General features: G+C 44.2%; 1 protein-coding gene across 2 annotated transcripts in view; it reads right to left on the bottom strand.

Annotated features, from left to right (window-relative positions):
• DVL1 (dishevelled segment polarity protein 1) overlaps positions 1-26,681 on the bottom strand; it is a 248,251-nt gene that overhangs the window by 140,920 nt on the left and 80,650 nt on the right. For both annotated transcript variants that reach the window (XM_088482235.1, XM_088482236.1), the window contains exon 4: positions 8,063-8,175. In XM_088482235.1, coding sequence (XP_088338361.1) covers positions 8,063-8,175 — 113 coding nt within the window. The remainder of the gene's footprint in view (positions 1-8,062; positions 8,176-26,681) is intronic.

A 26,681-nucleotide genomic window follows, 5' to 3' on the forward strand; every position in this document is an offset into this window, starting at 1 on the left:
TGGACAAACACAGGAATACATGTGATGGTCCATCTGCTGCATCATGTGCACTTAACAGATGCTTACAGATATTGATGGAGTACAACCAATATCTCATTACAGCAGTATGTCAGTATGTAAGAGTTAAGTAGAACATTCTTACTACTCTTAAGAATAGAGAGTAAATTGTTTTTATTTTTAAAGCTGGCAATTCTCAAGTTTTATGTGATTAGAGATATGCAACCAATCCCCTATATATTGCTGCCGAAATGATTTGTTATCAGTACAGAGAGTGCCAGACACTGCAATCCATTGGGTAGAAAGTTCTCCGTAAGCTGGTTTACCGGTAATGAGCCCAAAAAGTCTTGCTCACAAACTTGCAGTTCTTTTTTATTTTCATTATCTTTATTTATAATCGTAGAAAACAGACGGTGTAATGGTTAGCGTTACTGCCTCCCAGCACTGAGGTCGTGGGTTCGATTCCCACCACGGCCCTAACTGTGCAGAGTTTGTATATTCTCCCTGTGCTTACGTGGGTTTCCTCCGGGTACTCCCGTTTCCTCCCACACTCCAAAAATATACTCGTAGGTTAATTGGCTCCCAACACAAATTACCCCTAGTGTGTATGTGTGTGAGCATGTGGTAGGGAATATAGATTGCAAGCTCCACTGGGGCAGGGACTGATGTGAATGGCCAAAATATTCTCTGTACAGCGCTGCGGAATATGTATGCGCTATATAAATAACTGGTAATAATAATAATAATAATAAGTCATTGGAGATCACATAACACATATCTGTGTACACGGGCGACAAAGAGCATTAACCCATGAAGTGCAAGCTGTTAACAAATGAACAGTAACAGCTTACACTGCTTATCAAAGTCATCTGTACGTTTCTCTTCTTTGTGATATAAGTAACATACCTGTATTGTCAGCATAAATGTATTCGTATGATGCCACTTATTTATTTCTATGCACACTCTTAAAACATTAGTGGAAATAATACATATTGTCCAGTGGATAAAGAACATTAGGTTTAGGTCCCTGCCTGTAGAGCTTGCACTCTAAATAAATAAATGAATTGATGCTGCAGGTTAAACCGTTCTATGGGCCTGATTCAGCAGCGGATGCAATACTGTGATTTATGCAGATCGGGCAATTATTTGCGCCGTGATCGCTCTACGATTACGTACGCACATTGGAATCATTGACGAAGTGAATGTCATGTCGTCAGCATTTGGGAGAGGGGGGCAGGGTTAGGTGAATGCAGGCGTGTCTGACCATTTAAACGCTGTTCCGTGGACATGAATAAATTAGCGATTGCTTTCACAGCATGACACCTCTCTGCGTGCGAGGAGAGCGACAGTATTTGAGGCAGGTCAGACCTGCTGCAATGACCGCATGGCTGCCCGATCTGCGGTGATGTCATCGATGTTTATGCAGGTACGGGATGTTGGACACAGATGAGAAGGCAGCAGAGAGCGTCCCTATGCCCGGGTAAGCTTTTAAACTATTAGCATATTTTCGCCTGTGCATTTTGTGCAAAATCGCAGCTGCGATCGCATTAGGTCCTCTGCTGAATCAGACCCTATGTTAGGTGAATGCAGGCGTGTCTGACCATTTAAACGCTGTTCCGTGGACATGAATAAATTAGCGATTGCTTTCACAGCATGACACCTCTCTGCGTGCGAGGAGAGCGACAGTATTTGAGGCAGGTCAGACCTGCTGCAATGACCGCATGGCTGCCCGATCTGCGGTGATGTCATCGATGTTTATGCAGGTACGGGATGTTGGACACAGATGAGAAGGCAGCAGAGAGCGTCCCTATGCCCGGGTAAGCTTTTAAACTATTAGCATATTTTCGCCTGTGCATTTTGTGCAAAATCGCAGCTGCGATCGCATTAGGTCCTCTGCTGAATCAGACCCTATGTTGCAGTACTAGACAGCACTATGGAATATATAACGAAAGGGGGTGGAAACCTGCGCACTGAGATAGAATGTGGATCTATGGATCTATGGCGAGCTGCAATATACAAATGATAGCTGACTATCGTAAATGGTTAGAAGAAAAGGAATATATGCGCTCAGCTATAGTTCACCATGCTTAAATGCGGAATGTTAAGTTGGGAACTAAAGGATATAATCAATATTCTAAATGTGCTTCTAAGTGACAGGATGAGATATATACAAATGAATAGAATGTAATAAAAGAAAAAACACTACTAGGGAAGACCAATTGAAGTCCACCTCATTTACATACGACCTATCAAAGAGGAGGAGAGTTCCTTTTAATCCCCAAGATCTTGATTCCCATTATGCACGTGAACTCCTGGAAAAAGGCCAACTAAGGCTGAAACGCGTTGGAGACCTGTTAACACTCAGACTCTGCCAGGACAGGACTATTCCCCCACAGAGAATTATTGCTAGTATCCACCAATTGGCTGAACGTTATACCATCACGTGGTACAACCCAGAAGCAGCAGACGGATTACAGCCATACAGGACGACAGGAGACGGGACACAGAAGATCCCGGAGAGGGAGGAAGAACTCGTGCCACAGGACAGCACAGCCGGCTAGAGGAAGGAGCGGCTATCGGCAAGGCGCAGGAAGGTGAGTCTCCGTTCGAGGAGGGAGTGCACGGGGGACGGAGTCAGCATGCCCGAGCCTTTGACATCTCCTCCCCGTCCACAGCAGCTTCCTCAGCGTGCACTGCGGGCAGACCTCCACGACGGGTGTGCTGCCGGCTAGACCACCAGACGTTAGCAGCTTGTGTGGAGTTCCACCGTCCATTGCCGCATACCCGTACTGCCTTCCTCGGGAAGATCACCCTGGGCCAGCAGCACTGTGTGTACATTGTACCCTAGCGGGACGCCGCTATTTACTATCAGTACAAGCCAGCTTTTTCCTTCACACTCACTTCTACTTGGTGGAACATTTTCATGTACTAGACTCAGTAGAACACTTAGGAGTTTATGATACTTTGGATTATCATTATTTGCTTGTTAGCATCTATTCCGTGTTGGGGGTTCCCCTGGCAGACCCGATATTACTATGCCATTTTGATATTGCATTCATTGTATGCATGTGTTTATGTTCTTTCAAACACTGCTTTCATATGTGTTTTGCATTTTTCATATCAGTAAAGTGTTTTTTCTTTTATTACATTCTATTCATTTGTATATATCTCATCCTGTCACTTAGAAGCACATTTAGAGCACTATGGTATAGATTGCATAGGAGTGTCATGTAGTTATTAATCACAGCGTCAGTTCTGAAGAAGACATAAAAAGGATTCATTTGTTTACATTATTTATATTTACAATAAGGTGTAGAGATGTCAAAAAGTTAAGCAACGTTAAAAATATTCATGTGTTGTGCTGTATGTTAAACTGACCCTATTATAGATCAGTGTCCCTATCCTAAGAAAAAGCAAGCTTGGATGCCAACCTCCTACTTAACGTTAATTAGATCTTATAAACCAAACAACAGGCTGCAGATTCCGGACAATAATAACATGCTCTTTTAGTGTAATATTTATTTTTCCTTTTCTGTTTGTTCTCTGCCAAAAATCTGCCAGCTTGGAATCGAAGTCAACCCTCCCTGATTGAGTGCCTGAACCATATTGAGTAATGGGGCTGTGAAAACTGAGACTGTCAAAAATGTTGCTTTGAAATACAGATGTATAATGACAGCTGCAGGAATTTGAACGATATATAAATCTTTTTTCTCTTTAACGATTTTGCTAAAGTTGGTTTAAAAAAGAAGAACATTTTAAATCATGTCTGAGTTGCCAGAGGCAGCAACTTGTATTTAACTAATGGACATTGTGGTAGGGTCGAGGCAGTCATCATTTCTGTAAACAGCATTGTGATCATGTTTCTAAACTTTTATTATACAGATTTCATATTAAAATTTCAACATTTTTAATTAAAGCACGTAATAACTATTGGTATAGTCTAATAATTAGTAGAGATGATCGGTTTGGTTTTGGCTCGGATCTTCCCGCCAAGTTCGATCTCGGAATGAAATGTGCTGAGATGTCCGTGAAAGATGACGTTTCGCCTCGGTCTGAGATCCGAACTTGGCAGGAAGATCCGAGCCATAACCAAAGTAACATTTTAGCAAATTAGAAGGCTTCTGTAAATAACCACAATAAGAAACATGTGTAAACCATATATAAATCACTTCCTGGTCAGGTAATTTGCTTGTTAGGGGCGCACGGATCTAAGGATTCCATTGAATTCCGTTAAATCCTAAATATTTCAGCAGGTTTTGAATTTGTCCAAATTTTTGTTCCCCCAAGCTAATATCACTAAAATTATTAAGCCCCTCCTGTAACATTAGGGTTTGGCTTATTCAGTATTGGATTCACTATTTTTACGAAATAATTAGGCATTTGATAAAATCCTAGATCATTAATTTGGTGTATACCTAGTGCTTATTGCAGCATTAGTGCTGTAAGTGTGACTGATGACTATCCTTTTAAAGCTGGTAATATCTCTCCCTATGTACATTTGGCATATGCTAGGAAACAGCACTGGCTATGGAGAAGATGGCATCAAATCTGGGCAAATAGTACACAAGATATTAGCAGCTTAATTACCATCTCCCCTGCAAACACATTATAATTATGTCAGCTGTCACCAAAGGGTGTCAGATATGGTGAGGTGGACGTTCTGTATGTAATTGAATATACAAGTGTTGTCTGTATAGAAAAAATTGGTGCCCAATGGTATGCATATATATGGGCACATTATATTACCAGTCCAATTTCATTCTGCACTCAGGGAACCTGGATGACCGTACAACAGCACAGTTTTCTGCATAATGCTACAGCAGTGAGGAAGACATGGATTGTTAGTGACTGCGAGGCATACCTGTGCAGATATATAGTCACCTGTGACCCGCATACACAGCATGCAGTCCATTCCCAGCACCACATTCCCCTGACAGAGAAAGAGCATATGCCTGCAGGCAGCACACAACCAGTCGGGACATGATGTGTACAAGACATCCGTTCTCAGAGACTCCAGTGGTAAAAACAGGACCTGTTAAACTTCCAAAGACCAGTATGAATAAAACTGGAGACATATCTCAGAGTCTGCATGTGCTCAAAGTGGGTATCTCAGTCCACATTCGGACTCACACTTTTACACAAGGGAAGGGCTGAAGCTGATTGGTTGCTTTGGGAAACTTCACTTTATCACTCTCTTTGATACATCTCCCTACCTTTAGTATTCTATTCTAGAGTAACCAAGTCTTACTGGAAGCGGTGAGCCAGGGCAGATTGGGCCACCGGGAACTTGGGAGTGTTCCCACTGGGCTGGCCCCGTGGGGTCTGGTGCTGCGATCGGAGGTGAGCTCCGATCAGGCAGTGTTACCCTTTCGGTCTCCAGACAAGGGCATGTACAGGGAGCCCTGTCTCTGGTCTTCCCCTTCCAGCACTAGTTGCTACGGCCAGTGCATTCCAGCTTAAACCTGGAGAGACCCAGTGATAGGGTGAGGCTGGAGAGACACAAGGGGGAGCCTGGGGAGAACTTGGGGGAAGTGGCTGGAGATTACTAGCAGGATTAGAAGGAAAAGGCTTGGGAACAGTAGTCTTCAACAAGGCACCATTTGTAAAGAAACCATATGACTGATATAAATTAGCAAATACAGTTTAATAATATAAAATTGTTTGATCAGGGAAGTTCATGTTGTGCCCTACACCAAAACTTTTTTGACTATGGGGCCTATTTGTTAAACCTGAAGTTTTATTATTTAGGTATTTTCTATTTATGTAACACTAGTATTCATTAAAATACTTAACGCAAGAGATATGACTAATATATCCTGGTTAAGTCAGTCTCCGTTAATTTCCACACTCCCCATACTTTAGTAAGGGCATGTGGAAATTACTGTATTCATCAAACCCCAAAAATCTTAGATTTTCGGTATTTGACGTTGTAAATGAACCGTTCACCGTCCTAAAGAACTCACAAGCTGCCTTTTAGACTGCACGACAGCTTGTGTAGCAGTGCGCTCCTCCTCCTCCCTCGTGTCAGCGGCCTGCCCTCTCCTACCCTAGCTGGACAATTCTTACCCCTGCCGCTGCTGCCTGGTTCTCCTGACATCTCCCCTCTGTCTTGACCTGCGGGGCCCACCACTTACTACAAGGGCATCCTCGGCTGCTTGCTTTTACATAGGAAGCTGCTATACGGGGCACTTGTAAGTGTGTAGTGTATATATTTGGGCAGGCTGCGAATGCGTACTGCAGTCCTAAGGTAGCATTAGGCAAATATCGGGGTAGGAAAGTATCACTATCCGAAAATATGTTTACGCAGAAATTGCTTTTTTTCGGATGTGATACTTATGTAGATTAATCAAGATGAATACAGACGAAAATTAAGAAGAAAACTATGTGAATTCTATTGATGAATAGGCCCCTATGTATTATCTGATTTATGAATAGACCCCTTTGTATTATCTGATTGATGAAAAGGTCCCTATGTATTATCTGATTGATGAATAAACCCCTTTGTATTATCTGATTGATGAAAAGGTCCCTATGTATTATCTGATTGATGAATAGGCCCCTATGTATTATCTGATTGATGAATAGGCCCCTATGTATTATATGATTGAACCTCTGTTATATGATTATGACACTGGTTATAATCCAATGCAAAAAGGTGTCTTCTGGACCATGTGATCTCCTACATGAATAGTGAGTACCGACTGAAGTCATCATCTGACCAGGGAGAAACAATTTCTTCAGGATCCCCTTTGCAGAGAAACCACCATATAGGTAAGGAAGACCCCCACTTAGGATTAATCATACGAATATCAGAAAAGTTAAAAGCTGGCATATCAGGGGCAAACAAGCCTGTCAGTAGACAGCGCATCCAGGGGATACTGGAAGTTGGTTGCTTGTTTGCCCCTGATATGCCAGTTTTGTAGCTGCATTAGCATAAAATCTCAGACGCAACTGCATCAAAAGACACCAGGAAGGCTGCGGCTGTCTCCGACTCAGAACCAGGCCCTATAAGGAGGGAGTATCCCGCTTATTAAGGCTGCTTCCAGAAATTTCCCGGACTGGTTTTCCATCCTGATCCGCCCCTGGGGTGGAGTATGCCAGGAACTGCAGGGGGCTCAGACATGGGTATCCTGTAATTATGCTAGTTGGGTAATGAAGATTTATAAGGAAAAGAGTTCAAAACATATCTCACATTCAAATAAAATAATTGTTGCGCCCTAAGGACAAAAGGAATTAGAGCTGTATGTCATATAGCCAAGTTATATTATAAAATGTATGACAGTGGCGAATGTTTCATAAATATAAACAATAGATAAAATCAATACTGTATGTCATTAGTGGGAAATAAAGCATCCACATAATTCCTTGTAAAATAATTGCTACCCAAACTAGTGATAAGCCAGCTGTTCTCAGGGGATTCATATTATACTATGCACTGACCATATCTGTCGGCTCACAGCTTTTGGCTTGTGGTGCCTGTAAGGTTTAGGGTTACCGTGTGGCGGCATCAGTTAGGTTGAGTAATGGTGATGGGTGTGAGATGCCGGTCACCAGTCAGGAGACACAATAATGAAAAGGCCGCACAGGAGTACATTGTCAGGAGACAAATATGGTGTCAAGCGATTTCAGGCATCTGCTTAATGAGCACCTGTTCTTATGACCAACCAGCAATTGTCAGTGGAAGAACAATTATCCACCGATAAACCTTAAAGAGCGAACATCAAATTATTGTTACTGCATTTTTATATTTCAATACTCTTATAATTGTTCCTACACATAGACAAAAACACAGACATCAACAGATGAACAGTATGTTTATAGCATTCACTGAAACAGGCTTTGCTGTCAGCATATTTGCGATCTATCTCTGTGCATCTGTATTACAGGCACATCTTTTTATCATCTTTTAGTCACAGAAACATAAGTGAGGTAGGCATCCTTTGCTAAAGAAATCAATGACCATTATTTATGTGATCTGGGCACAGGCCTGTGTCAGGACATAATCGATACACACTTGACAGGTAATTGGGCATGAAATCTGAGACAAGATGGCAGGTCACTATACCGTCATCATGGGCCTCTCTGTTCTTCCGCCGATGACGTTCTCTCCTGTGGCTAACAACAGAGTCCGTTCCAGTCTCATTGTCTAGTCCATCGCGACTGCTGCCAGCATTCGGACTGTAATAAATTGAAAAGTCAAATGTTCATTATAAGCAGTATTACACAGTCTGTGCGACATAGAGTATATTACAGATGTCTCAATTTCAACATCACAACTGCCAACTATTCATCTTTAGAGACACAGGGCCTGCTTCAGAGATGCACACTAATGCCATAGCAACTGCTATTCCGTCTAGGCGAATATGCAAATGTCGAAGCCGCCGGGAGATGTTTCGAGACACCGGGGTAAATTTACTAAGCTCTGTGTTGGTCCGAATTTGCAGTCTCAGGAGTATTTTGGCATTTTTACAAACACGGAAATTTACTATGGCAAAAACTGGTGTATTTTCAGAGGTGAACATGGCCGAATTCTACGTTAAAATGCACCCGTAAATATAAATAGAAAAGAATACACCATCATCTGAACACGGCAGTACTTTCCATAGACAGGAATACAACACGGGAATTTACCAAGAATCATGATTATAATCACGAATGTAATTTACGCAAACTCAGTTAAAAAAATAGAAGTTTGAAACTGACTACCTCCTAAGCAACGTGTCTTCCAGAAACATACACAGATCAGTGTGATCACTGTATGTTTCTGCCTCTAATGAATAAAATAAAGGGTTAAATGAAAAAAAAATGACGTGGGGTTCCCCCCCAAAAGCATAGCCAGCTCCGGGAGCCAGTGCTAGTTCTAAAAATATGAGGGACAAAATGTGTAGGGGTCCCCCGTATTTTATGAACCAGCACTGGGCTCTATGAGCCAGTCCTGGTTTTAAAAATACGGGGGAAAAATGGCATTGGGTACTCATATTTTTAAAATCAGTCCCGGCCATACAAAATAAGCGAGCAACGCGGACCAGTGAGAACAGTGAATCAACCAACAGCCACACGGCTCACAGCCAATCAGCGGCCACTTACTTTAGAGCGACCTCTGATTGGCTGACGGCCCAGCAAGTGACGGAACCCACAAGGTCTCCATCATTTACCAGGGAAAAGATGTATGTGAAACACATACATCTCTTCACTGTCCGCACTGGTACACATTACTCAGCTTATTTTCTATGGCTGGGACTCTACTGGAGAAGACGATCGACCTGTGCCAGTAGGTCAGTGAATATTTAATTCTTATTTTATGGATAACTAGTGTTACCTCTAGCTCCGGCGCGAGGCAGGGCGCCGGAGTTAGAGAGGGCATGTCTGTGCGCACGCCTTCGGCGCTCGCGCGACCGAGAAGGGGGCGTGGTCATCGAAAAGGGGGCATGCCTATAAGATGTGTCCCCTTTTCGTTACTCTTGGGGGCGTGCCCGGCACTTACGGACGCGCCGGGCAGCCCCCAAGCCCTGCAGACAGGGAGAATAGATGCCGGGCGCATGCGCCCACCGGCTATTCTCCGGTGGTGACCGGGTCACCGCACATTTCTTCACCCGCGGGACACTGCGACCCACGGGTGAAGACGGTACCCGCATGCTGTTAGGGCAGGGCGCTTTTTGCCCTCCTTCTGGAGGGCAGGGCGCTTTTTGCTTTCCAGAAAGAGGGCAGGGTGCCGCGCCCCGCTAAAACAGCCTAGCGGGAATGCTAGATAACTGTGGAACACTACTGGAGAAGGGGATCGATCACTGGGGACAAGGTGAGTATGTATGTGTCTCCCCTGGGATCCCCGGCCTGGGCTGACTAGTTTGCGGTGTTAATGCTTTGGCCGGGGTGACCCGGTGGAAGTCCCCTGGCTGTGGCATTACACTCCGGCTAGTTTGAGCCCGGTGCTGATTTTAAACACACTAGGAACCCCATGCCATTTATTCCTCGTATTTTTAAAACCAGGACTGGCTCACAGAGCCCAGTGCTGGTTCATAAAATACAGGGGACCCCTACACATTTTATCCCCCAGAACCAGGACTGGCTCCCTGACCCGGGGGCTGGTTATGATTTTGGGGGGAACCCCAAGCGGTTTAAATTAACCATTTATTTTAAACATGATTACACACAAGCAGCCTTGTGCCTCTCACTGATATGTGCAGGCTACTTGTTCGGCAGTATTAGGCTAGGGAAACACGGGCAGGAAACACGGTTAGGAACATACATACACCATCGGAAACACGATCCCGTCAAACACGGGAGCTTAGAAAATTTGCGATTTTCTTTTTAAAAATACTCAGTGTACGATCATTCCTACCTGTGTTTAAACTCAGACAAACACAGGCCAAACACTATTCTTTTTTAAATCAAGTATTTTTTATTTAAAGTTTTGAAAATACACCCAATAAACAATAATAATAATAAAAGCAAGTGCGGCAAGTATGAAAAGTAAATTTTGTGGCATATACATACAGACAAAGCAAAGCATAAGGTATAGTCATATTATTTAGGATATACATACATACATACATACATACATACGAGTACCCGAAGGCGCCATTCGGGTTCCCGAAGTAGGAGCTAGAGACCAAGAACAATAAGCATAAGAGATGCATAAAAAATATCCCACCATAAGACTGACCACACCTGCAAAAATAATAATTAAACAAATACAAAATACACCCAAAGCAACCCTACCCTATAACCCCCCACCCTGTATAGCCTATCCCCAACTCAAGTATACCAGGATCCCACATTTACCTCTCCCCTAACTAAACTAATCTACTACTAACAGTCCCCCTCCCCCCGATTGAAAGGATAGATATTCGGATAACTGACTGGGGCAAAAACACAAAAATTGCCATAACCAGGACGAAGCAAGCAGCCGGCTCCTCCCATAAACTACTCTCCCGCATTTCCGTAAAATGACTAAAAATAAATACAGAAATACTGAAATATAATAGGCTAAACAGCAAACAGATTACGTATATCTAAGGTGCTCTAACAGAGAAACTACCTTTACCAGGTAAGCAGGGTAATCCCATAAAATAGACTGAAGCTTAGAAATAGCCACAGCAAAATATATATAAAACAGAATATCTAGATATAGCAGCAGTTTCATATAACAAACATATAACCAAATAAAATATAATAATCACAAATTATATTAAATTACATACAAATATGTGATAAAAAGGATATACATAAGAATACTATAAAAGTACTAGGCAATTACAGAAGAATCTTCAAATATACTATGGTAGGTCATATCTTATTAACAACTTGCATATATCAACTGGTAAGACAAAATAATAAATTGATGCAGATCAGTCCGACCAAGCTTCGGCCCCCTGTGAAAATGTACCATAATGAGCAGTCCCGTTCCAGCATGCCCGAAAACCGACAGGGAAGTACATAAAATATAACAGCAGCAAGTCCTGGAACCACGGCAGACCCCACAGGGCCAAACATCTGAACTTAGCTAATGCAGAGAGAATCACAGACATATGGAAGGAGAAATACATGAACAGATCTTCCTCAAATGGAGTGTGAACTGCAGGATCAAAGAATGGAGATTCACACATCTCAGTCTCCTCCCGGGGTTGCCAAGGGATACAGCAGGAAGCAAGAATATTCATTTGTAAATCCCCAACCTTGCTGATAAGTCTCTGAGCAGAGGTATTGATAGCTTGCAGGATCTGTTGTAGAGAGGCCTCCATGTTTATTTTGTACAGGTGTGATGATAGCAGAAATCAGCAAGGATTGGGTATAGGAGCTGTGTAATAGAGGCTGGGGTGGGGCCCACACAAGAATTATGCGACCGAGGATTAGTGTAGGCAATCTTACAGAGACACTGTCCTTCCACATGTGCCCAGGATCCAGGAAAGAGACACTGTCCCTCCACATGTGCCCAGGATCCAGGAAAGAGACACTGGCCCTCATTCAGAGCCACTCGCAAGCGGGCGCACGTACGTTAGGCGTACGTACAAAAATATTTAAATTCAAGGGCTCGCTCGTATTTTCGATCGCATCTAAAAATCCTCCCCAAACTCAGACGACCCCTCCTCTAACTAACGAGCGTGCGAAATAGCGAGCGTACATCCCCGAAATGGCTTGAAGGGAACGCACGCACAAGTATAAACCGGAAGAGGCCATGTCAGATGTCGATTACCTGCTCCTTTATTCTGCCTACCTCCATCAATCGTATCATGCCAATCAATGTATCAATTAGCTTAATGTTTTTTTTTTTTCAACACAATGCAAGAAACTTTACTCTTGTCCGTGTTTGTGTTTACCCGCAGAATACGTACGGCTTAAACATTCGCTTTTATTGCTCAAAAAACATGTTAGCCACAATGAGACAATTGTTCTATTGCTGTGGATCCCCGCATATTTTCCGGGGTTCATTTCTTTATTTAAATTTGCTTACGCATGTCACTGCATCAAGCCTATCATAACTCTCCAGAGATTTCTGGCCCTGTCGAACACATGACTCATACACTAACCAATCAAATTGCTCCTGTTAATTTCCAAGCTACATTAGCCAATCAGAAATTTTTGCCACACTTTATCAAAAATGAATTTTAAGAAAAACACCATTGCCATCATGAGAGCCTCCGCATTCACCAGGCGCGAGCTGCTGGTGCTAACGGAGGTGCTGGATCGGCGTATCACCAGCCAGCCTCCACCCATCACCAACCGGCAGAAGCGTTCCGCGTATGCGGAGGCACGGGCCCGCCTGCGCTCCTTCGGCTCACGCCGCAACATCGGCCAGCTGGAGCGCAGGTGGTCTGACCTGCAACGGCGAACGCAGATATTGGAAAGTAAGTTTTATGTATTGTGGTTTTCATGTTTGTCTTTGTGGGGCAAACTGCGTGTGCATGTTTTCATGTCTGTCCTATTTTTTCATTCTCATCATATCTGCGTGTGCATGTTTTTATGTCTGTCCTATTTATTCATTCTCCTCATATCTGCATGACCATGTTTTCCCTCTATTTCTGATATATTCATTCTACTCATATTTGCATGTTTTTTGTTGGTGGTGGGTGATTTTAAAATGTTATTTGGGCAGGATTTGGCCAGAAACTAACCACAATTTGTTTGACATCTTTTAGGGGGACAGGCAAGACTACGCCGTCACCGTCCGGCCAGACGGCGGTCCCGCCCACTCTCACCCACCCCCAGCCAACACTCCACCCCAAATAATTCCCCTATATCCCCCTCCTCCCAAGCCTGCCAAGAGCCTCTCCCGGAACTGTCGGGCCTCCTTCCCCTCCGTCCCCCTCTCCTCCAACCACCCCTCTTCCAATTGCCCCCTCCCTGGAGTCCGTGATAACCCCGCCCCGTTCTTTGGGGAATGAAGGCTCCTCCGAGGATGAAGATGGAGGGACTTCGGGATCTGCCGTTTTGGCTACCGGTATGTTTTTATTTTGCGTATTTTTTAACCACAAACTGTTTGTATGTAATCATGTGTCGTTCCTTTATTCGTGATTTTTGGGTTCTTTTTTGGTGATTTAGCAGTTTGCCTTTACCTATTCCTGCTGATTTCAACATACACATATCACACCTGTGGGTATTTCTACATAGGCCTTGTAATTTTTGCAGCACCCCTTTTTTTTTTAATTTTGGTTTTGGAGTGATTTCGTTGTGTTTTTGTTTTTTTAATGTGGATTCCCTATTGTTTGATTAATCCACACACTTTTCTCACCCACAGAGGAACAGAGGCGTCGGCAAGAGGTCGAACATTGTGTGGCACACATGCGCCAAAATGTAATTGGGGTGCTTGTGGCCCTTGACCGGCTGTCTGGCATCCTTCGCCAGTAGTTTTTTTTTGTTTTTATATTTTTCAAAATAAATTGTTTATTTCTAATATACGTTCTGCCTCATTCGTTTTTTCAAAACCAAAGATAGTTAACCCTGACATAAGTAGACTGTTCCTGCAAGGTTTTGCATTTTTTAAAAATTAGAGTGGGTTTTGTATTTGTATGTAAAACACCCTCAAGAAACACATAACAGTAACAATGTCATTTCCCTTTTTGTGTGTAGTGGCAATTAGATATTTCTACATTTTACAGGTTCCTAGTTGGTGGGCAAGATGCTTAGGCGAATCTTACAAAGCCAAATGATTGGACAGGCTTCCTTTTGGTGTGGGTTGGGAACCTGAAAACATATTTCATTTTTGCTCAACTGGCGTCAGTACTGGATTACCCCTTAGTCAAATGTAAGGTGTGTTAACCTGGTTAAACTTGCTGGTAACGTCCAAAAAAAGGAAGAACATTTAACTCTCCAAACATTTATTCACAACATAACTGAGAAATCAAAGTGGTCACTCACAAAAAAAACACACAGTGAGAATCTCAAATACAACACATACCCAATAAAAAAAAAAAAAAAAAAAAATCAAGAACTGGTTGAGGAAGGACCATGCCAAAATGATTCCACAAACATGGCGTTGCGATATGGGTTCCAGAATATATTCCCAAAATGTGCAGATCCAGGTTTGGTAAGGGTAGCATGAAGTAGTGAGCGTTGTAGGGCCAAAGATTATGTGAACAAACCGAAGATGTTGAAAAAAAGAAAACAAAATTAGATGTTCGCAAACAAACACATACACATTAGGTTAAAACACTGTTTTGTTCAAACTTACCTAAAAAATCTGCCCACCACATCATCGCGTATGGCCCCCCCACATACTGACCTCCGACCAACCTCGGGGGGGCCATCCTCAGGTAAGGCATCCTCTGGCTGCATTGGGACACCACTCCTTATGGCGATGTTGTGAAATATCCCACACAGGACCACAATTTTCGACACCATATCCGGCAAATACATGAGCTCGCCACCAGAGCGGTGGAGGCATCTGAATCGGCATTTTAAAAGGCCGATACAGCGCTCCACCACTTGCCTGGTGGCTGTAAGTGCGGAATTATACTCACTTTGTGGCCCTGGTGTGGGAGCCAAATAAGGAGTGAGCAGCCAGGACATGCAAGGATATCCACTGTCTCCTATGGAAAAGAATTGACAACATCAGGAACACTGTGTATCAAGCTTAACATTGTTATGTACTAAAGGTCTCCACTTACCCAGAAGCCACGCATCACCAGCTTGTAGGTTGGTTAATTTGTGCCATATCCCTGATTGCCGGATGACGAAGGAGTCATGTGCACTTCCGGGTAATTTAGCATTCAGGGACAGGATCTGGAGGGAGGCATCACATACCACCATTACATTCAGGGAGTGATAGTGTTTCCTGTTTCTAAATATGGCCTCCAGCCGGGCTGGAGGCTGAAGTGGCATGTGAGTACCATCCACAACCCCTATGATGTGTGGGAAGGCAGCTATTTGTTAAAAATTGGCCTTGGCCACACTAAGGGCACCCATATCCAAAGGCATTTGAATAAAATGATGGAGGTGCTTGAAAAGTGCCTCCATCACTGCCCTCAGGATCCGGGAAAAGGAGGATTGGGAGATGCCCGCCACTATTCCCACCGTTGTTTGAAACGATCCTGAGGCACAGAAATGTAACACCGCCATAAATTGCGTAAGTGGTGGTATTGCTGTTGGACTGTCATTTTGCCGCTCAAGATCACTTTCTATTAATGAGAGAGTGTCTATGATGATTTTGGGAGGTAGACGGTAGCATCTTAAAACCTCATCATCGGGCATTCCAAAAAGGGTGACACGTGTTCGAAATATCTGGGGCCTTGCATGCCTACGATGCCTACGCCTGGGACGAGATTGAGGTTGGTCGGCTTCCGGGAGCATGGCCAGAACAATCCGCCCCAGATCAACCTGAAATTCAAAGCTTTTAAAGTAAGGCTTTTGACCCACCCCAAAACTATATTAAAACAACTTAGCTTGATGATACCATCCATTGCTGCTTACATGCCGGGGTATTGTCATGATACGTCCAAACTGAAAATAAACACCAAAATTACTTGACACATTTCACTCTGTGCATTTTTGTTTACAAATTTTGTGCTAGACCAAAGTTAAAATATGCCAAACACCCATTTAGCAATACAGCAAAGCGACATTTAACACAGTACATCAAAATGGGTCGAAATGTTGGCCCAAAAAGCGAAAGAGAAACCACCAAAAAGTTAGAATGATTATTAAGCTGTTAAAAATGCGCTAATTAGTTCGCTAATACAAGTCACAAGAGTAACTACTAAAAATGCGCTAATTAGTTCGCTAATACAAGTCACAAGAGTAACTACTAAAAATGCGCTAATTAGTTCGCTAATACAAGTCACAAGAGTAACTACTAAAAATGCGCTAATTAGTTCGCTAATACAAGTCACAAGAGTAACTACTAAAAATGCGCAAATTAGTTCGCTAATACAAGTCACAAGAGTAACTACTAAAAATGCGCTAATTAGTTCGCTAATACAAGTCACAAGAGTAACTACTAAAAATGCGCTAATTAGTTCGCAAATACAAGATAAAAAATGGACTTACCAAGAGCAAATATATAAGAGTCAAAAACAAAAGGTCTTTTGGGTCGAAAATAAACAAAATCTAAAATAGAAGAAATTATGGATCCAAAATTAAAAAAAAATAAGAAACACAATGAAACAACAATTGAACAAAAGTTAGACTTCACAAAACTTACCAAATCAAGACACGAGGTCCCAAAAATATAAACCAACAAAGATAACGGAAAAAAAAAACGCAAATCAAACCAACAAACGAATCTACAACCGCCAACTCCTTTCTACGCAATCAATAAACTCCAGCCAAGACAACCTCCAACAATCCAAAAACGCCACCTCGACTTGAGACACACCAAGCCATAAATAGTGTTTCGTTTCCCGCACAAATTAAGGAGGGATCATAGGGCCGCACAATCAATGATGCGGCCGCAAAATAAGGACGCATGTATAAATACGTCACGAAAACACATTCAAATTCTGTTGTATTTCTTGTTTGGACCTCAGACATGGCGACAGACCAGGGAAAAAATGCCCAAGAGTCAGGCGGTAAGTCTTTCATGCATTTTCTATCAACGATTAATTTGAAACATAAGATTAGGCAAGTTGTGATTTTGTGAATTCTGTAAATTTACACAAATAGGTGAGGAGGATGACATGGAAGAGGCTGCTGGGCCCAGTATTCCGGCCAAAGCGGCCAAAAAAAAAAGGCAGCCACATTTCACAAGAAAGGAGATGGAGGTTTTGATCCAGAAGTGTGTGGACATCCTGCCACAGGCAGACAGGAATATGAGTGTAAGCCAGAAGTGGAGAATGTGGGAAGAGGTAGCCGTTGCTGTCAATAGGGTGGGTGATTATGTCCGTCTAGCCCGGGATGTCAAACGGCGGTAAGTAAACCCTTGCCCCCCCTAAAAACAAACCCCATTTTAAACCAAAGGATAATGGCTTCCATTTTTTCCCACAGATGGGGCGACTTCAAATATCGCTTAAAACAAAAACTCGCGGACAGGGCTAGGCATGCAAGGGGGACAGGTGGGGGTCCCACCCCTGTGTCATTGGAGTTGACGGATTTAGAAGAGCTGGCACAGGGGTGTGTGCAGCCTGTGGAGGTGTTTGGCGTGTCCAACATGGATACGGACATGCCAGACTTTGCGGCTCCTCATGTTGTCCCAGGTAAATCTTTGGATGTTTTCAACTCTGAAATGTTATTGTGCCAATATGTAGATTGTAATGTGAGGCTTTTCTCTTTTTTCCTAACAGAGACACAGGCGGATGAGTCTGCTCCAGAGGGGAGCCTTGGCCGCCGAATTTCTGCTGGCTCTGCAGGGGAGGAACCAGTACATCCGGCTGAGGACCCTGCAGAAGCCAGTCCAGGACAATCCCCCTCGCAGGCAGTGGCCCTCCTCACAGAACTCAATTTCAAATCGGATTCCCATACGGAGATTCTGCAGAGGATGGACGCCAGTCTGCTACGGGTGGCTGAGGCCCTGGAGCAAAATGCTGCGGCCAACGAGACCATTGGTCAGGCCCTGGTGGAAAATACCAGGGCCAACATCCGCATCGCCAATGCCCTGGAGCAGCTCGTTCGCCAGCACATGGTGGAGCCGACCTCCCTTCCTGCCGGAACATCAGGATCCTCCACCTCTGGCACAACATCAGCCAATCCTCCAAATGTGCCTAGCCCTGTGCCTAGTCCAGAGGCCACAACATCTGCCTCTGGACAGGCCAGCCCGATGACATCCCGGACCCGGTCTGGCGCCCTCCCTCCCCCATCCAAACGGGTGAAAAAACGGTGACAGCAATGGTGACTTTTCCCACAATCCTTCTGTGCTTGGCTCATATTCCTTTCGGGTCAAAACTTCCCTCTCCTTTCTTGTGAAATGTTTTTATTTTTTTGATGTATGTTTATGTCAACAGTTATGTTGGGCCAATTTGTTTGATTTGGGAACATATCTTTGGGCAAAAAAGATGTCCCCAAAATTTTAAAAATAACTTTTTTTGTTTGAGCAATAAATTGGAAATTAAACAATGACATTGGATTGTGAAATTATTGTACAAATGGGTTACATTTAATCCTGGGCCAAAAGGCAAAAACTCGGCCAAAAAAAAAAAAAAAAAAAAAGGGCTCTTTAAGGAACGTTTAAAAATTCATATAATTCGGCAAATTCAAGAGGCACAAATAAAATGGTGCGAAACTGAAAACATGATGAAATTATTGTTACAATAGGCCCTAACCACCAAATTGCTGCCCAAATAAACCCCCCCAAATGTACGCAAATTGACTGTGTCATCCTGACATTAGCAGCTCTGAGTTCCACCTGCGTACGTTTTGTGCTATCCCAAAAAACTGATTTCAAAACACATACCAAGCCGGTTCTCAATCCAACACTAATTGCTTTTCTGCCCGCCCGCGATTAATCGCAACAACATCGTGGAGTCCAGGGACGGAGGAGAAGGCCATCGCCAATGTGGTCGAGTAATCCAGACCCTAAGCTGTGCGAGCATTTGGAAGGGAAAGAGGATCATCCAGTGACGTAGGAGTCGGTCCGTACACATTTTACGCTCGCATCTGCTAATGTATGTACGCCCCAAAAACGCCTCGCCACGCCTGCGTTTTTCCATCTCCACCCTCGTCAACACCCTAAAACGCCCTGTTCTGTCAATCACATTTGACATGTCACTTCCTGTACGCTATTTTAGGAACGAGTCCCAAAAAACTCGCAATCTGCAGTACGCACATGCGCAGTGTTACTCCGACGCATGCGCGGTTATTGAACATCGGAACGCAATGAGCGTACTGCTGTTAACGAGTGGCTCTGAATCAGGGCCACTGTCCCTCCACATGTGCCCAGGATCCAGGAACCTTAGTGAAGCAGGGCAGGGACTGTATTCAGCCTCCCTCACCTAAAATGGGCGGAGGACAGACTGACAGCTTGGTACAGTAAGGAGCCAGAGCATCCACCTGCAACCACGACCTTCGGACCACACACACCGAGCACCAGACAATGAGGACTGCTGCAGACCAGACAGCACAGGAGTGTCAGGAACAGCATAAAGGGAGACCCTGCCGGGACCTCAGCTAGGCCAGGATACTGTCTTCAGTGTCGGAGCTGGTAAGTATAATTAGCAGGCACGCAGGGGGACGAAACTACCTCCGGAGGTGCAGTGATATGTAATTCATCTGTGGTTCAAGTTTCAGCCCAATACCACCAGGGGAACAGGATAAAACACGGATATTTAGCAGGAGCTCAGACCAGAGCCAAGCCACGCCCCCAGGCCGAACACTATTCTTAGTAAATTTACCCCACCCACTTGCAGCTTTGCAAATCTGACCATCTGCGTACAAAGACGCAGCATGGATTGCAGATCATTTGATTATGGCAGTTCTGAGTTACCCTATGGCTACACTGAATGGGCACAGGAGCTGAATGGCAGCTCCTATGAAGGCGCCTGCTGATTGGCTGCAATGACAGGGCTCACTTGGGTCTCGGTCATTTGTGCACAGGAAAAGTGGTAACAGTAAAAATTATTTAAAAACAAATGACGTGCGCCCCCCCCCCCCCCCCCACAAGCATAACCAGTCCCGGGCTCTGTTGAGTCTGTCCTGGTTCTTAAAATACAGGGGCGATAATGCTTAGGGGGTCCCCTGTATTTTAAGAACCATTAAAAGTCGCATTAAGAGGTCTGAGTTTTCATAGGAAAACTCACCCGGACTCGCATAATGTAATCGTCTCGAACTCGCAGGCTATTACATTTGGCGAGTCTTGAGACAAACTTGGACCTTTAAATGTGCGAGAAGGTTCGAGTCTGTGTTGCACCCTATTACATTTCACCCTTTCAGTTTGTTTGATACCAATATATTTACAATATTAAGGATAAGAACTGCAAACAACTGCTTTTGTTTTTCTTAAAGACTATTAAGCTTGCTTTGATGATAATTGTCTGACATATAACGTAAGTGGATGGAACTGTGCAGATACACCTGCATTGCAGTACTCCCGACGGGTTAGTGTTGGGTAAAAAACAATGCAGTCCTATGTGAATGTTGCAGTTCTATTTGGGTGTTAAGTACATAGGGCCTGATTCAGAGATGTACGCTAATGCAAACGCAACTGCATACCCTCACAAATCGCAGTTGCTAAAATATGCTAATAGTCACAGCCGAACATAGCGACACCAACTGCTGCCTTCTCATATCCGTCCAACGATATACAACAGCGTAAACATCGGTAACATCAATGTACATCGGGCAGCCATGCTGTATATGTGGCATGTCTGACCAGCACAAACACTGCAGCTCTCCTGCAGGGGTGTATCTAGGGGTCCGAGCTCCCCTGGCAAGGTGATAGACTGGTGCCCCCCTCCCCCCATAATTTCAGGAAGTGCCCCCAGTAGTAGTCCCCTCTATGCAGGACCCCAATAGTAGTCCACCCTATGCATTGCCCCCAGTAGCAGTCCCCCCTATACAGTGCCCCCAGTAGCGGCCATCCCCCCACCATAACGTGCCCCCAGTAGCGGCCCCCCCATAACGTTCTCCCAGTAGCATCCCCCCCGTACAGTGCCCCCAGTACCGGCCATCCCCCCATAACGTGCCCCCAGTAGTGTCCCCCCCTATACAGTGCCCCCAGTAGTGGCCACACCCCCCCCATAAAGTGCCCCCAGTAGCGGCCACCCCTATACAGTGCTCATCACCCTCTACGGGGGGAGCCGGAAGGCAGAGCTCATAAGTGAGCACCAGCCGGCTCCCTCCGTGGACGCAACAGCCAATGAGAGTCTGTCTGACTCTCATTGGCTGGCTGCTATAACAAACACACAGCCGCCGCTGGCGACTGTGTGTTTGTTACTGTGTAGGGCAGACGGCTCTCATTGCGATCTGCCCTACACTTGTGGGGCCTGAGGGACTAGTGGGCCTAGTTCAAGCCCCTGGGGTAGTCCACCCATTGGCTGCTGGTGGCACTGCTGGACGGCGTCCCCCTTTGGCCGGCGCCCCTGGTGAGTGCCATCCTGGCCAATGGGTAGATACACCCCTGCTGTCCTGACACGCAGAGAGCTCTCATGCTGCTCAGGCGATTGTAATGTCTAATTTATTTAATACCATGAAACGGCATTTAAACGGTCAGACATGCCTGCTTTTGCCTAGTCAGATCCTGTTACCTCCCCCAAACGGTGACTTCCTGTCACTCACTTTAGTACTAAATATTGTTCTTCACAGTGGAACTATAGGTCCCAGCAAGCTTGCCCTGCGGCACTTGTAGAACCACTGGCACTAGTAGAACCACTGGCACCTGTATCCCCACTGTAAAGAAAATATTTAAAAAGAGACATGCTACAGAGCAGGCTTGCTGGGACCTGTAGTCCCACTGTGAAGAACAATATTAGTACTAAATCTAACCCTAGCCCTGGGATAACCTTGGGAGGGGAGACCACTTTTTTGCGGTGGTCCCCACTTTCAGAGAATTACCAGGGCTGGGGTGACCAGTGTGGGGCTGGAGAATGTTTTGGCAGAGGGTACCTCATGCTGTGTCCCCCACTTGCTGTGCCATCACCCCCTGGCTGTTTCAGTCTGGTGCTGGTTACGGGAACTACTGGGGATCCCTCCCGTTTTTCTAGGACCAGAACAAGCTCAAAAGTTCAGTGCAAGTTATACTTTAGGGGGAAGGAACCCGCACATTTTTTTTTTTTTTTAATGTAACTCTTTATTTACACTATAGTATAGATCACACTGATCTGTGAAGTGCTTCTGAGATCTACTTCTATTTTGGCCACAGTTTGCTCCATTTACGACCCTGTATGCAAACATGATTAAAGGTAAATCCCCATGTTGTATTCCTGTCTATGGAAAATATTTGCAAATTGAATTGATTATCAAGGGAAACACGGCCAGGAATGCAATCTCGGAAAGACACGATTCTTAGTAAATATACCCCTTAGTGCAGGAGTCTTCAACCTTGGCCCTCCAGCTGCTGTGGAACTACACATCCCAGCATGCACTGCCAGTTTTAGCATGCTGTTATATCAAAAAAGTGGCAGTGCATGCTGGGATGTGTAGTTCCACAGCAGCTGGAGGGCCAAGGTTGAAGGCCCCTAACCTTATGCTGGGCATACACTGCCAGATAAAATGTCTGTCAGACCGACAGACATCTTATCTGGACGGCTGCCAGCCGCAGATGTCCGCGGCATACACTGTGAGTGAAATCTCACAGTGTATAGCCCGACATCTGCGCTCCGCACCCGGGGGAGGAGACATTTCCCTGTTCCTTCCGTAGAAAGGAACACAGGAAATGTCTGTCTGTCGGCTGCGCTGGACATACACTGCCCGATGCGGCCGACAGTTTACCGGGTAATATCGCATCGGACGGGCATGCTGGACAATCCAGCATGCCCGACCGAGCAATATTACAATTATCGCGGCGATCCACCGATATCGGGCGGATCGTCCCAATAATTGTAGCGTGTATGACCAGCATTAGTGTCTGATATATTAGTTGAGTGTAAAGTCTATTTGGTATTGTAAAAATTTATCTTTTAGCAATTTGGTCACATTGTCAATGCAAACAACCTGTGCGCATAGATCCGGTTGGGTGTATATTATACTTGCTACCCCTTTTGCTTGTGCTTTGAGAATGCTTTTGATTTTGTCTTACACATATCGTAAGATACATATCCAGACATATTGCTACTTTGGGACCACATTTCTGCGGCATCATTCTCAAAATGATGTTATTTGAGAAATCTTTGCTGTTTTCTTGCAGGTTTCCAAAGAGTTTTGCACCCCACCGCTCTATCATTCTACCATTTGTATATATCCCAGCTCGTAAAACCGGCATTTCCAAATGACCCGCTTTAAAACAATGCGTCTTTTAATGCGGTTTACAGTTTAATAAATTGTACAATTTGGAAAGCGAACAAAATTATGCATAAATTGCAGTTTGGAAACACTACACTATGATACAACCCGGCCTAAGTGTCTAGTTGGCTTCTAAACTTATAGGGGCCTATTTAAGAAATAATATTTGTAGGCTATCCCCAAAAAATGGTACCCAGAAATATTATTCATCAACCTGGATGTACCATATCTGATGCAGACCCTCCAAATGTCGGCAGCAAAAGCAGCTCACATAGCAGGTTCATATGGGGGCTACTAGCTTGTCGGATTTACAAAGCTTGGTCCCAGCAGCTAACGCATTTTCAGATGGCATTAGCCGCTGTAGCCTACAGGCTACTCTCCACAGAAAATGCAGGTGAGAGGGTTCGTAGGAACCGGGGGCGTACCCGCCCCGTTTTCCTGGAGTGGCAAGGCTAGGGACTGCGTCGACTGATGCAGTTTCCTGGCTTCGCAAGCTGGCCAGTCTGAGAAAGCCGAGGCTTACTCAGCTGGCCGGCAGCCCGGCGCCGTCCACCATCGCGATCATCGACCACCGATGGTCATGATGGAGATCCTAGCCTGCAAACTCGTCGCAGTGCTGGGATCGCAAATGCAGCATGGAGTGTCCTACACCTACTGCTACATTTGCATATTTACAATGATGGGATTGCAAAGCTGCCTGTGTGCATACATCATATATCTATAGCCTGCGTGCAGCTTTGCTATCCGTTCAAACCTGAATCAGATAATTAATAAATATGCTTCATAGTGTATTTTATTATGTGCTTTAGCACACTGCAGCTTTTGCTGCTGACTCTAGTAAGCTGTGGATAATGTATTTAGAGGTGGTGTTACCTATGCAATAATAAGTAAATATGCCCTCTGCAAGTAGCAGCATATTTCATGTACTAATGTCCATTTATCAAGCACTCCCTCCTCAACTATTATAGGGACAAACAGGTAGTTGCTAAAAGTAATAAACTTAACATATAAAGGAATTATAATTAGATTGATTAATACATGTAATCTGAAATGAACTACACTTGCTGGCTATAATGAGAGCATTCTAAGTTATTTCACCTGCAACAGCGCAACCTAGTGGTAACAGCAACCAAACTACAAGTATAGGAGTATTATATAAGCTACATATACAGCACAGTGTGTGTCAAGTTGATTAAATAAAATGTAACTTAAAAACTTGTCTTTATATCCTTCTTCTGTCTGTTCCATGTGAATTGGGTGAGACAGATGCTCATACAGAGATCATTGCTGTAACTGCATAGACATAGGATTCAGTACACAAGGGGGCATTATAGAAGCTGATGATTGACAGAACCAGCAAATGTGCCCCATCACCATCACTGCTCCATCTTCTGCTTCAGTAACGCTCCCGAGTGCACTAAATCTATGTCTCTCCATAGACAATCATCTGTCTAAAGATAGAACAGAGAAGAGATGGATTTAAAATGCCTGTAGCATATAGCCCAACGTACATGCAAATGCCTGTGCACAGAAGAGATAGCAATTCTGTAAGCTGAACCGATACTGTGCTTCAGTAATGTCAGTCATACTTAGTCATATATTAAACGTCATTTTCATAAACATTAATGCGGCCCACAGGATTGCTGCTTTCATGTGTGGGTGAGGGGTACAAACTTTAAATAACCCAAATTGAAATAACTACTAACGCCTGCACCCACATGTACAAGTGCTTTTATTGGGCAAATTAGAAGCATTGTGAGTAGTTCAAATCTTGTCCAGAAAACAAAAACAAAAATGTATTCGCCCCATAGTGCTATTATTATAGCACTATGGGGCGATGTATTATCTGTTGATAACTGTCAAATGCACAAGAACCGCTGCAATTTGACACTCGTATAGTTTCCTGAGCTGTATTAAAGCACATAGAGAAGATATAAGATTATTTCCTCAAAGGTGACAAGCATGTTGGTATGAGTTCACCGTCGCCATAGGGTTGTATGGAAACGATATGGTGGCAGCACTTATTAGAGGACGTAAAGGGTCCCTTGGTCTCATTTTGTAGTTTGTAGTGCGGTGGAGGTGGGTAACAGGAAGCCAGAGGACGCACACACATAACCATGTAACACTTGTGCTATTTCCCGTCCATACAGCATGAAACCAGCAGCACTACGGAGCAGACCGGCATCGCTGAGGAGGTGAGATTACACTTTCCCTTTTCTGCAAATGATTTTTTTAATACATATCAACGATTTTGCCGCCTCCTTTAAACCGTCATTGAGCGAAATAGCATTTTTGAATCAATAAATGTGTTAATACACCTCCCCCTGTGTTACAGTAGATCCCTAAGATCGTAACCTTCCCAAAATACATACTAAAAGAATACCTCCAAACATATACCTGTACATAAAAAACATCCATGTTGGCCAAGTCTTATTTATATTGTCATCTGAAGGAAGAAAATATTCAATCTACTCAGTAAGACACATACTGTAGGGGTAGATTCAATTCGGCAGGATATGCATCACCGCAATGTTCGGCTGTACACATATCCGCTATTTACTTTACCCTGAACATTGCTATTTACTAAACAACTTTTGAAGTCAGTAATTCAAAAGCGGACGTTTCTGGAGGATTGCCGCATTATAGGCCTAATTCAGAGACGCAAGGACGCAGCTCGGTTGCAGATCAGTTAATAATCGACTTTCTGAGTAACTCTACAGTTGTGCAAAATGGGCGTAGGAACTGAGACACAGAAGCCATTTTGACTGCGTACGGGATCGCAGTCGCAGAGACATGCTCAGAAAATGGTGGCGACACGTCTGCACTTGAGTCGCCACACCGCAATGTTTGAGCCGCCACCTCCCTCTGTCATTTACAAACCATCCCTGCCTGTCAACCACTTTGTGAATAAATAAATAATAAACATGCCTCATGCGCAGTGCGACTCAGGCACATGCGCATATTACCGATAATCGCGTAACTGCGTAAACATTGGCATTGCGTCCATCTCGGAATCAGTCCCTATCTGCGTTACCCCATAATTTATTATGAGGACACTGCTGTAGGTGTCACAGAAATATGTGGCGATCTCTCTACTATAACTTGCTAATTCACTCTCCTTAGCTTTCTATGGGGTCTGTGAACCCTATTTACAAAGCTGCTAGAAGCTTAGCTTTCAGAGCTGGCGCCTGGTAGATAATGCCATCTTTGGATGACATTCGCTATTGTAGCCAATAAGCTTCAAAATCTATTTTTATGTGGAGAGGGATCCAAAGGTTCCCTCTCCAGTATACAACACTTAGAACTTGTCCCAGCTTAAACGATATTCCTATCACAGTGACTGTGGAAAGGGAAGTGTGCTAAAGCTCAGACCATTATGTTTT

The sequence above is a fragment of the Taudactylus pleione genome, unplaced genomic scaffold (genome assembly GCF_031769625.1).
Source record: "Taudactylus pleione unplaced genomic scaffold, aTauple2 ptg000284l, whole genome shotgun sequence".
NCBI classification, from domain to species: domain Eukaryota; kingdom Metazoa; phylum Chordata; class Amphibia; order Anura; family Myobatrachidae; genus Taudactylus; species Taudactylus pleione.